The sequence below is a fragment of the Elgaria multicarinata genome, chromosome 4, assembly GCF_023053635.1.
Source record: "Elgaria multicarinata webbii isolate HBS135686 ecotype San Diego chromosome 4, rElgMul1.1.pri, whole genome shotgun sequence".
Lineage (NCBI taxonomy): Eukaryota > Metazoa > Chordata > Lepidosauria > Squamata > Anguidae > Elgaria > Elgaria multicarinata.
Window position 1 is genome coordinate 29,322,544 of NC_086174.1, and position 13,400 is coordinate 29,335,943.

The window sequence follows — 13,400 nt, forward strand, 5'->3', positions numbered from 1 at the left end:
TTAAGAATGTTCTCCCTAGAGAAGCTACCCTTATTGACCTTTCAGTTCCTGGCTAAGACTTCCTTGTTTTCCCAGGCCTTTTGCGATCTTGTTATTTTAGTCCCTCTGATTTTAGCTCCTACAATGGTCGTTTTTAAGTCCTGAAAATTGTATTTTATCTCCTTGCATTGGGTATTTATGTTTTTAATGATGGGCTGGATCTTTGAAGATTTGCGGTTGGATTTTTTTTATTGTACTATTGTTACGTTTTAACTGATTTTGTACAATGCCTAGGGAACTTGTTTATAAGGCACCTAATAACTATAAATAAAGTTGTGTCAGGATGCCAAGAATTTCCTTCGAGACATCCCTAGGCTACTGCTTTCAGGATATATTTCTCCAATGCTGTGTAGGAGGGGCAAGGAAACTTATTAAATGATGTCTCAGCTTTGCAGGGTGAATGCTGCTTCACTTTTCAGGTTTTTTTTTTTAATATATTTGCTAATGGAATCCTGCCCTTGACAGCATCAGATTGGCAAGAATGTCATGCAGACACACTCCAAGTAAGGTCCAAGTATTTTATGTACCTACCATGTATGTAGCCCCACAGGGCATGCCATACTGCAGGGTTTAAACCCATGTACAGCACAATCTTAGATATGTCTACTCTGATGTAAGACCTGTTGAGCTCAAAGAGGCAGAGGGAGCAATCCTATGGCCCCTAGACAGCATCAGGGCGGGGGGAGCACACATAGGATTTTTTGGATTTCTGCATCCGAGGTAGGAGACAGCATTATGACCTTGGAATCAGGAACCTGGGCTCGCAGCCAGAAAGAGGGTAAAGGCAGCATGCCAGTGGGGAAAGGACTGGGGAAGTTGAGATGCAGCATATCCCAAAGCCTCCCCTGTCTGCTTCCCTCCCGATTCAACGTGCTCATTGGATGCTCATGGTATCAGCATAGCATTGTGCCCTTAAGCAGTTATATAATTGTTGTGAACCGCCCAGAGAGCTTCGGCTATTGGGCGATATAAAAATGTAATAAATGAATAAATAAATAAATTATAGGATTGCAGCCTAAGGCCCACAGAAGGATTCCAGCCCAACAGGGCCGGGCCTACCACGAGACAGAGTGATGTGGTTGCCTTGGGTAGCAGATGCTGGGGGGTGGGGTAAAAAAAAAGTGTTGAAGCACAGAGCTGTGTGTAGGTGGCCTACCCGGTATCCCCCAAGCTAGCCTGCTAACCACAGACAATGTGGAGAACGTTCTTCCACTGCCGGTCGGCTTTGGTAAGTGGAATGGGGTGGAGGCATCAACCTATCCTTCGTCTCAAGCACCAAAATGTCTAAACTATCATAATCCTACTGCTTGGGAAGGGGGGGGGGGAGGTGCTTGAAATACTTTTCCAATTTTAAAATAAATGTTTAAAACATTTATCCCACCTTTCTTAAGAACATTTTCACGGTGCCTGACAACACCGGTTTTAAAGAATAAAGGGAGTTAACAAATAAAGGTATGGCATTTTCCAAAAGCAGCAAAATCCTGGAGAGCCAACTAGAAGCCTTTTCCAAACTATTATGAACCCCAGGGGGAGTGGGGTTTTTTAACCTGGCACCTATAAATCTATGGCAGCAGCTCCAGGTGGCTAGTGCCCATGTGACACATTTTCGCACACCTCATTCCAGGAATTTAGGCCATGCCAAAGCAAAATGCAGAACAGCAGCGTAGTTGAAATCCACTCTGGGGATTTACTGTAAAAAGAAAATCTGTATGGTGAGCTACTTTGACACAATCTATTTGCCACGTAGAACAGCCTGCCATGTGCTTACGTGTCAGTCAGCCACCCAAAACTGCAGAGCACACACATAAATGAGGCCTCAATATTAAACAGAAACAGGACCAGTTTCCTTCAGTGGGACCTAGTGGAATCCTAAGCATAGTTATTCAAAAGTAAGTTCTACAGAGTGCAATGGAACTTGCTTCCTAGCAAAAGCCTTTAGGATTACAGCTATAGTCTGTAATTCTAAACACACAAAGGAATTAATAGGACTTAGTCCCGAGTAAACTCAGCTAGAATGGCACTGTACGTTGGTTTAAATCCTACCTATGTAGTTGGCCAAGGCTGTTCATCTCTTATTTGTTAGAAAACTTCACACAGGTAGAGGTCCAGAGCTGCAATTAAATTTTGCCCAACGTAAAACTGTTCTCCAGTTTGTATTCTTTCCAAGAGGCAGCTGCTATAGCATGAGCAATTTCCTTACCTATGTCTAAACCATAAATTCTTGAGTGCCAACTGATAATGGAGAAACATGGATTTTTATTCCACTTAGAAGTTCCAGAACATTTGTCTATTATTTCCCATTTAAGGACAGAGAGGGAGAGGGAGAGGGAGAGGGAGGGAGGGAGGGAGAGAAAGAAAGAGAGAGAGAGAGAGAGAGAGAGAGAGAGAGAGAGAGAGAGAGAGAAGTTGGAATAGCTTTTCCAAACATCCTGCAGCAGGCTAATGAGTGACTGAGGGTAACTATGGAAGACCACACTGACTCCCTTAGTCTAGATTAAACGACTATCACTTGTTTGTTCTGTGTGGCTACACAATTACATCTCATAGTCTCAAGTAGTCAACAAATATGGTTCCATACCCACAGTCAAGTCACCCACACCGATTTGACATGATAATAAATAATGAACTTTTAAAGTGTCCAGAATGCTTCACATACATTATCTCAGGAATCCTTGCAACAACCTTGCAATGTATGACCCTAGACAACTCACCATATCTCTGCCTCCCATAAGGCCATCTAGTGAGACCTGATCTATGCAAGCTGCAGATAATGGATGAAGCATGTACCTGCTTAGGGTGGCATGTGGCTGCCCATCTAGTTTAATTTTTCATTTGTAATGTTGCTGGCCGTGCAACAATCCCTTCCCGTATACCATGAGCCCACCAGTGTGTGCTTCCCTCTAGCCTTACAGCTTGCATGATGGGTGCATGATGCAATATTTGAACCATGCTGTTCGTGGTTCAGAATTGTCATTCTTCTGTCATTCTTTTAACACTCTGGTTATAGAGAGGAGATGATAACTAAAGGATGTTAAGAGAAAACTAATCCATCTTAAGTGAACTTATGCATACACCCTGTTTATTCAAAGAGGAACCACTTATCACACATTAAGCAGCAACATGCCTGGGTCTTACAGTCAACAAGGAGCTGCAGCCAATACAAAATGAAAACAAACACGACAACAATAAAATCCAAAAATCAAACTAAACAATCACAGAAAGACTTCAGCCAAAAGCCAACATAACGAAAGAGATCTTGCAGAAATAGGTCTTTCAAAGACATAGCTGGGCTAAAATCTATGTGCAAATAGGTTTTGCAAATTTCAAGCAGCCACTGTAGAAACCCTACTCTTGAGATTTCACTATTCTTACTCGCTGTAAATAAAGACGGCACATGAAATCAAACCTGCTGATTGACCTGAACAGGCAAGCTGTCTCATGCGGGGGGGGGGGGGGATTATCCTTGAGGTATGAGAAACCCATACCAAGCAAGGCTTTCAAGTTTCAAATCAGCACCTTGAACTAGGCCCAGGCCAAATTGCTAATTAGTGCAACTGGCATAGTACTGGCTGAATATGGTCATGCCGTCCAACACCTATCAGAAGGCACATAGCTACTTTCTGCACTAGCTGAAACTTCCAAGTCACCTTGAAGGGCAGACCCAGATAGAGTGTGTTGCAGTAATCATGCCTGGAAATTCCAGAAGCATGAATCAGGTAGCAAAGCCTGACAATGCCCAGAAATGGGAAGTAGCTCCCTAATGAACCGAAGATGGGAAAAGATGGAGGAAACATGTCACTTATTTAATTTACCTATATATGCAGAGAAAGATGCTTCTTGGATTTTAAGGCTCATGCACAAGATGTCCAGGGTCGGTACTGCTTAAAATTAATTAAAAGGGTAAATAGTTTGCATCAAGTGATACTGTATCCACTCCAAGATTCCAAGCTGTGAATTCTAATTTCTGACTGAAGTTTATAGGCTGCTCCAGAAGAAGGGACTATTTGTGGATAAATAGGCTAATTCACTAATGCGTTGGAGGCCCTTGGCAACCCGTCACTCATCGCAGATGGATGTGCCGCTGAGCCGGAGAGAAGAGCGGGAGAATGGGTGGTCTCCAGCGTATTCCTGCACTCAAGGAAGCAGCTACAGGAAAATGAGCTTCTGTTCTTGAAAGCTCTCTACACTTTCACTGGACACTAAGAGCTTTGCTTTAGGAAATTCACCTAAACAGGTTGAGTTTATTTAGAAAGTCTGTCCCTCCTGTCAAAATTAAATCAGAAACCAGAAGAGCCTTGGCAGGAGGGTGAGGGACGGGGGGGGGGGGGGGGGGGGGGCAGGAGATGGAGGACCATTCCCAGAAATGTATATAAAGAGATCAGTGAAGTGACACATATTGCCAGTCACTGAGAAAGAAGCTGATCCTGCCATGATTAACTTCAACGAGTGAAGGATGAAAATCAGATGTAAGAGTCTAGAACTGAAGTCTATTTTTTTAAAAAATACAGATAAGTCATCCTGGCCCTTGAAAAAAAAAAATCCAAAATCCACAGGTCCAACCACAAATTCCTCAAAAATGTGCATGCTTTTGAATTCACAGAATGCTTCATCAATCTAGATAGTTCAAAAAGCAGAGGATGGGGCAAGAAATTACCTAGCCTGATTATGAGTTCTGGAGACATTCTCACAACACTTGCATAGTTAACGAATGAAATTTATTGCCACAAGATGGTGGGGCATTGGCCATTGGCTTAGATGTCTTTAAAGGGGGGATTTGACAAACTGCTGATGGACAGGTCTCTCCATGGGTATTAGACCTGATCACTAAAATTATTTGTTTCATTATATTATATTATATTTATTTATTTATTTATTGCATTTTTATACCGCCCAATAGCCGAAGCTCTCTGGGCGGTTCACAAAAATTAAAACCATAATAAAACAACCAACAGGTTAAAAGCACAAATACAAAATACAGTATAAAAAGCACAAACAAGATAAAAATCACACAGCAAAATAGATATAAAATGAAAATACAGAGTTAAAACAGTAAAATTTAAATTTAAGTTAAAATTAAGTGTTAAAATACTGGGAGAATAAAAAGGTCTTGAGCTGGCGACGGAAGGAGTACAGTGTAGGCGCCAGGCGGACCTCTCTGGGGAGCTCATTCCACAACCAGGGTGCCACAGTGGAGAAAGCCCTCCTCCTAGTAGCCACCTGCCTCACTTCCTTTGGCAGGGGCTCACGGAGAAGGGCCCCTGTAGATGATCTTAAGGTCTGGGCAGGTACATATAGGAGGAGGGGTTCCTTCAAATAACCTGGCCCCAAACCATTTATATTATATTATATTATATTATATTATATTATATTATATTAATTACATTTCTAAAATGTAATAGCCAAAGTTCTCTGGCCAGTTCACAAACTAAAACTAAAACTATAAAATACAACAACATTAGAAGACATAATATAAAAATCTTAGGTTCAAAATAAAATAAAAGTAAAAACCAGGGTAAAAGCCAGCAGCAGCGCAAAGATCTAAAGATGCCAAGAATGTAATTTTTAAAGCTGAAGGACTAAAAATCCTTCGAAAAGAAAAAAAGTCTTTGCTTGGTGCTGAAAAGGCCACAATGCAGGCATCAGGCGAGCCTCTCTGGGAAGGTCATTCCACAACTTGGGTGCCACAACTGAAAAGGCCCGCTCTTCAGTAACTACCGGCCTCACCTAATTTAGTTCACCCAGAGAAGGGCCTCTGAGGATGATCTTAGGGTCTAAGCAGATATACATGGACAGGTAACCTGGAGGATTATAAGATTTGTATTCTGTCCTTCAGACATTTTGCCAGGGCAGCTTTAGACAAGAGCTGAAAAAAACAATCAGTTAAAAATAAAAACAGCACATGCGGGGGCGGGGAGGAACACAGCGTAAAACCAATTTGACAGGGAATAAAAAGTATTCAAAGGCCTTGGAAAATAAACAAGTTTTTGTCTGGTGATGGAACTGATAGGCACCAGGTAAACCAGAGGAGAGATCTCAAAAAAGATCGTAATGAGAAGGTAGGTTGGAGGCAGGTGATCCTAATGGAGACTCCTTGTCCAGAAGTCCCTCTGCAGCCAGGGGTTGGCGCAAACAGTTGGAGATGGTTGCTACTTTGATGCTCCTTTAGAGTTCTGACTGAAACTCGGAGCGGATTCACCACCCCAACGGCATTGGAGCCAACAGCCTCCACTGCTTTCATGCCCTACCATGGGCTTCCAAGAATCATCTGACTGGCTATTATCAGAAATATGATGCTGGATTAGATGGCTCTTTGGTCTGATCCATCAGGGCTCTCCTTCCACTTTTACAAAATCCGAGATTCTCGAATGGAGCCCAGCCAAAGGCAACATAGAATCCAGTTTTAAAGCTAAAATAAAATCAGACCCAATTCAGCAATATTCCAAAATATCCCTCTGGGACAGAGCAGATTCAGAATTCCAGAATCTTAAAAGGGATTTTATTGTCCCTCTTTCTCTCACACTTTTGGAAGTTTAAATTGAACCCCATCTGATTTTAAAATAAGATGCTATAGAGCAAAGTTCAATCTCTAGGGTTCTAGAGTCTTTCACAGGCTACCGTTTGCTATTCAGGAGCAGAATGGAATCAGAGTTAAGTGCCCTGAATAAAACTGGAGCTCAATACAACCTCAAGGCAGGCTGCAATCCCATTTCAGTTTCTAAAAAAGACTGATACATAAAAATGAAACCCACACTCTGGCCTCATCCCAAACATCTTCTCAAAAACCTATTTCAAAGGCCCTTCGAGCAACAATAGATCTATGCCTGGGATCACAAGCATGTCTAGCTAGATCTGTCAACTTCATTTTAATTCAGATCCTGTGCACATAATGCCTGAGCAAGCATTTAGTGCTCGCTTGCATTTTACCACCCACACACTCCACTGCTTCCAACAGAATTTGTTGAATAAAATCGAATTGACAGAGATTTTTCTAACTTCCCTTCTGCCTCCCCTCTAGTGCACCGACTGTCCCATTCAAGTAAGCTTTATTGAGCCTGGAAGGAAGGCAAAGCAATCTAAAGCCCATCAGCAAATATGGTTCTGATTATTTAAATGAAATATTCCCATAATTGGGGTGGCACATAATCCATGAAGTCGTAATTGACCGGGCAGGAGAAGGAGGCTCTGAAAACAGCAGTCGGTTCAGAGTCCACCCCAGCCCACCAGGCGATTACTCACCAAAAAAAGGGGGTGGGGGAGACATTACCAAGACTCTCTCTAAAATCATACCAACAATTGGAACTGAATTTCATTGCACCTTCTCTTATTTTCATGGGCCAAAACCAGGACAGAAGAAACCTTTTTTTAAAAAAACCAACCCAGATCTCCTCTCTGCAGAGCAATTGGGTAATCTTACAAAGAGAAGCTAAATGCCTTGCTTTTCAGAGGTCGGGCTTTGCACTGAAAAGGGTACATGAAGGTTGAGATGAAGTAAGAGCTTGGCTGAAAGGATTGGGGAAAGAGCCCCTGAAACCTTAGCAACTTGGGACTTTCTTTTTAGGTTGTCTAGGCTGTTGTTCCCCGCCATAATCCAAGTGGAGAGCCGGATAAGAAATTTATTAATTATTATTATTATTATTATAATTGATATCAATCCTAGGCATGTTTTACTTGGGAGTAACTTCAAATGAACTCAGTGGGAGCTACTTCCAAGTAAACATAGACAAGGTTGGTTGGTTTACTCTAAAGGAGATTTCTTTCCTGGAAACTGAAGCCAGTTAGAAGAGGAATATTGTGATGAGCTGAAAGCATTTCTTCCCTAGGTAGGAGGAGGTTAAAAAGGCAGTTTAGGGGCAGAATCTCTATACATGTTTATTTGGAAGGAAAGCTCATGGAATACAATGGGGATTTTTCTCGGGGGGGGGGGGGAGTGTGACATTGTGGACATTGCCAAAGATGGAAACTTTCTGTTAAGAGAGAGAGAGAGAGATTGAAAGACAGTAGTTTTTAAAACAGAGAGAGCGCTTTGGAGGGATTGGGGAGGGAAGCTTTAGCTGTCAGGCTCCATCGATTGCCTTGTCTGCACTTTTGACAAGACCAATTTGATTTGCCCCCGGACGAGTAAAAATTGCTAACAGAGACCTCCTTCTCCTGTTGCTCTGGGAGCTGTTTATGATATTGCTCTCTCACAACTGAGCAGTGCCACCTCTGTCCGTCTGTCTGTCTCTCTCTCTCTCTCCCTCTGCCCAGATTCAACCAAAGAGGCATTTATTTTTCATTCCTGGTCAGAACAATTTAAAAAAGAGAGTAAAACCCAGAGCTTCTGGATTTCAGCCGATTTTAAACACTCCAGGAATAAAGCATTACTTAACTTTATTCGTGGAATAAAGTTCTTTTGAAATCAATGAACGAGTGGAGACAGGATAGAAATCCATGTTGCAACACAATCCTGTGCATGTCTACTCAGAAGTAATTCCCACTGAGTTCAATAGGGCTTTCTTCCAGATAAGACTTCATTGCTTAAGTGGTTTGTGGATCATTACCCCTATTAGACATTAATGAATGATTTGCCATAGATTTCAATGGCATTATGGTTGCAAAATATTTCTAGACAGATTCCCATCCTTGTTTATGTCAATTCCTTTCTGCATTACAGATTTGCTTATATAAGGGTTCTAATTCTACACTTGACATATGTGTGATCTATAAGTAAGCTATAAACACAACACTCTACGCCTAGGGACACAATCCAACCAGACTAACAGCACAACTCTATACAGGTCTACTCAGAAGTCCCATTGAGTTCAATGGAGTTTACTCCTAGGAAATTTGGAATAAAGTTGCCCCCTTAAGCATTTTCAAATCCCATGGATTTTTAAGGGGGCAGAATTAAGGGTAAATTTAATTCATCCATGCAGGGGAGGGGGGATTTATAAGTGGTTAACTTTGCCTGGTTGAGGATTTCTTAACATTAGACAAAAACACAGAGACACTGATTTTGTTTTGCACAGGACACAATAATGTCCGGAGGACCTAATTTTTGTGGGCGTCACCAAAGGGACAAGAGACTTTAGGATAGCCAGGATGTGGAACAGGATTATCTTTGCTCCAATTTTCAAATCCCAAATCAACTTCTTGTAAAATCACTTATGATCCATTGATTCCTGTGTAGGAACTGCAGTTGAATATGATCAAGGTGCCATGCCATGCTAAAAGAAAACATGGTTGACTCTTCATAATATATACACACAACCCAATGGACCCATTCAATCAAGTTCTGCTTCTGCAATAGGGCTGTTTGATTATACTAAAGCTTAAATTCTTAGCCAAGTCGGCATCCATGGTGCTAGTCCTTCGGCTTTTCCTTCTCTGCCTCTAAAAAGAACGATCTTAAACAGGTTTATTCGGAGGCGAGGCCTTTTATGAATTCGAATAGAATCTTTTCAGCACGATCCTGAGCGTGCCAGGAATCACAACTAGGACGATTTTAAAAATACCCAAATATTATGCTTCAGGCAGCTTTCTTCTCACTACCGCATCAATATTTCCGCAATTTAGAGGAAATCGTCTAGTACAGGTGAGTCTAAGCATCTCGATCCCAAACACTCGGAATAACCGTTACAGTGCAACCCTGACTACTCAGAAGTAAGCCCCACTGAGTTCGGCGGTGGGCGTGGATAGCATTTCCAGACTCAGTGACAAGGATTTCAGCGGGACTAGCCTCAAACGACCCACGTTCAAGATTTTGGCGTTGGAGAGCTGGGAGTCTGCCTCACGAAAATCATGAGACCGCCATCTGATCCTAATATTCACATTTACTCGGAAGGAAGTTCCGCCAGCTCCTCCAGCTTCCTTTCGCTGCCCCTTGCTTCCCAACGAAGAGAAGTCGGTGGCCAAACTAGCCTTCGGATGCACAACGAAATCTAGATCCGGATGTAGCCGGATCTTGGATTGAACGGCTTGTGGCAACACGACCCTAAACACGTCGACTTAAGTCAGTGCAACAGAACCTAAGGGGAACGGACTTCCCAGTAGATTTGCAACACCAACGCCAGAGCTATCGGCTTGGAAGTAATACCAACAAGAGGTCGCACGTGGCCAGCCGTAAACTTTTGACACATTCGGGTAAACTACTCTATCTTGACACGTCAGGGGGATTAACTCTCCCTCGCTCCTTCTACCAGCCCATCCATGCCAAGAGAGCCCAATTAAAATGCCATTATTCTAGCGACAAAGAAAATAATCCCGCCGGCTATTGACAATGGGTAAAATCCAACCCTACGTAGAGTAGACCCACTGAAATGAATGGGACTTGAAGCGAATAACTTAACTCCCACTTACTTCTATGGGTCTACTCGAAGTAGGATTTAGAAGTTCATTTTACACAATGCAATAGTTCTCCCCCCCCTTTCCCCCCCTTCTTCTTCATCCCGTTTCTTCATTTCTTTATAAAGCCAAAAACTGACGATCATAAAAAAAGCCAGGATCCCATTTTTTAAAGAAAGGTCTAACCCGAACGTGGTATCATCTGGTTCCACTAGACCTCACCGCCCCGCTGCAAAGCATAAGCCCGGGATCTCTGCGCACCCCGCCGCCTCCCTCGACCTTCCCGAAGTCAGCTCCACCAGGGACACCCTCCCCCTCTTTACCTGGAGGATGTTGGGGTGCCGCAACCTCTGCAAGAGGACCATCTCCTTGACGATCTTGTAAGAGGCCAGCCGGTAACAGTCTTCCAGGGCGCCGTAGAGCTTGACGCAGTTGTCGATGTCGTGCCCCCCAAAATCGACGGACTTGAGGGCCACCGCCAAGCTCCGGTTGAGCACCGCTTTGTAGACGGCCTTGGTGTAGCCGGAGCCCAGGTAATGCACGTCGGTCACATTGCGGATATCGCGGCATCCCAGGCGGAGCGGGCGGAGCGAGAGCTCCACTTGGGCACGGGGGTGCCAGGGCGCCCCGGAGGAGATGCCCAGGTCGGATCGGAGCCAGCCGGCGCTGCGCTCCGTGGACGAAGACAACGAGAGGCGCCGCTGCGGGGCGAGATCCATGAGCCGCCGCTCCAGGGGTCTCATCAGCGGGCGAGAGCCGGCGGGGGCGTTCGGCACCGTCGCTTGCCGCGGGGGCTGCTGCTGCTGCTGCCGCCGCCGCTGATAACGCAGCACCTCTTCGTAGCGCTCTCGGATCTGCCGGGCTAAGTCCCAGCGGCGGCTGCTGCTCCGTCCCGCCTCCCCCGGCACGTCCAGAGGCGAGCCCGCCAGCGAGTGCGTGACGGCCGCGCTTTGCTGCTGCTGCTGCTGCTGCTGCTGTAGATCAAAGGCCGGGATGAAGAAGACGTTGAGCAAAGTGCCCAGCAAGAAGGAGAGGCAGAAGCCGGCTGCCACGGCCAGCTTGCGGCGTTTCATCGCGCGGCAGCCAGCCCTGCCTGCTGTCCGGCGGCTCCCTGCGTCCTGCTCTCGCTCAGCTTGGCTGAAATCTCACTTGCAACATTCCAGATCAGCAGCAGCAATGGCCAAAAGAGAAGGGGGAAAAATATCCTCCCACCCCCAAAACCCGCCTCTTCACGCTGCACCGCCGCCGCTCTGCTGCGAGGCGAGGCGAGCCCCCCGCATGACACTTGCCTCCTCCAGCCCGGCCTTTAGAAACCCTCCCTAAAGCGCGGAGTATCTGATTAGTAGTAGTAGCTGCAACGACACCCCTGGGCGGAGGGGAAGGACGATTTGCAGGGCTGACCCGAAAAAAAATTAAAAAAAACCCTCTCCGAGGGTTCTACACACACATTGTGACGCCAATTGATTGACGTCTCGGCCTCGCCAGTGGAACGGGGAGAACAGCAGGGAGGATGGCTGGGAAACGTAGTCTTCTTTCCCGAGGTGGCGACTGGAAGGCGAAGGAGAGAGAACTACAAGTCCCAGAGGCCGCTTCTGGCCCAAGAGGCGGCCCCAGCGCGATAACGGTGTAGCCTGCAGAAGACAGCGGGGAATGGGACGCTATGGAAAGAGCCCCCCGCTTGTCTGCTGTTTTTGGGAGAAGGAGCGCGCCGGCACTGGAAATGGGTTTCCTCCTAGGTGTGTCCTACTTAGAACAAACCCATTGAAATGAATGGAATTTGCAAGTCATGACTAACTGAAGTCCCATTCATTTCAGTGGGTCTACTCCAAGTAGGACTCATCGGGGAGACAACCTCACTAATTTAAGTCTCATTCATTACAATGGGCCTACTCTGAGCCGGACTAACATTGGATGCAACCCAATGCAATCGGATGTAGAGAGCAAGGGGAAGATGTGGAGATTTTGCGGCAGAAATTATGGGTGGGGAGAATATGAAGGCATTAGGTTGTAGAGGACAGGAGACCACTTGCCATATTTAAAACTATGTCACTGTCTGTATCCCATTCGCTAGAAATAAGTAACAGCAAATGGCATACAGCAGCATTTCCAACATTTTATTTATTTTTCCCATTACATTTATATGTAATATAATATATACAAGTACCCAAGGCAGCTTGCCTAGTAGTCCTCTACTCCATTTTATCCTCACATCGACCCTGTGAGGTAGGTTAGTGTCTGGACCAAAGTCACCCAGTGAACTATATTACGCACTGGGGACTAGAACCCAGAGTTCCAGAGTCCCAGTCCAATATTCTACACCACACTGGCTCTCCAGTCTGCAGGACTGCCACCCAAAGCAGCCATCAACACTGACCTGCAAATAAACTCTCCAGCCTGTATTTTCTTCCAACCTTAACGATTTTCATTTTGAGGATGCTTTAAAAGTTCAGGCACTGACGGGCGGATTTTTTGAACAAATGATTGCTTGCGGGTTTTCACCAGAAGCTCAGATTCGCATAAGGCAGTCTCGAGCACGCGCACGCACATACCCCTCATTTGGGTAGCCTGTCGGCATTGTCAGACCTTCGTCTAAGTCACGTATAGAAAACTGTGTGATGGCCTCTGTGAGAGAAACACTGAGCGCCCACGTCAAAATACCGATGTGAGGAAAGGCATGCAGTGGGCAGAAGAATGGATGGTGGGAAGGTTGCCTTTTCTCATAGCTGACCTTTCAAAACATGTTCCCAAACAGAAGAGGAAAAGGAATAAGAGAGTCATGACAGCTCGGTTTATTTCTTCTTTATTATAACATTTCTAAACCGCTTTCCTGTTTTAAAAGCAAGTTCATTCTAAAATATCAAACATCACAAATATGGTCCAGTTGAGCCCTTATGTTCAGCGTACATATTGGCATTTTGCACGTCTGTCTTTTAATATCTATAATATTAAATATGCAGTCAATCAAGCGCCTATTTCATATTGTCCCATGTTTGCAAACTGAACTGGAAATCAACAGTGACTGTCCAACGCGCGTCCCA

General features: G+C 44.8%; 1 protein-coding gene and 1 long non-coding RNA gene across 2 annotated transcripts in view; both read right to left on the reverse strand.

Moving 5' to 3' along the window:
- PKDCC (protein kinase domain containing, cytoplasmic) overlaps nt 1-11,723 on the reverse strand; it is a 63,587-nt gene extending 51,864 nt beyond the window's left edge. Inside the window, exon 1 of the mRNA XM_063123995.1 lies at nt 10,686-11,723. Coding sequence (XP_062980065.1) covers nt 10,686-11,435 — 750 coding nt within the window. The 5' untranslated portion in view covers nt 11,436-11,723. The remainder of the gene's footprint in view (nt 1-10,685) is intronic.
- The window catches only part of LOC134397394 (uncharacterized), a 1,014,583-nt gene that overhangs the window by 631,043 nt on the left and 370,140 nt on the right, over nt 1-13,400 (reverse strand). The gene's annotated exons all lie outside the window — the stretch shown is intronic.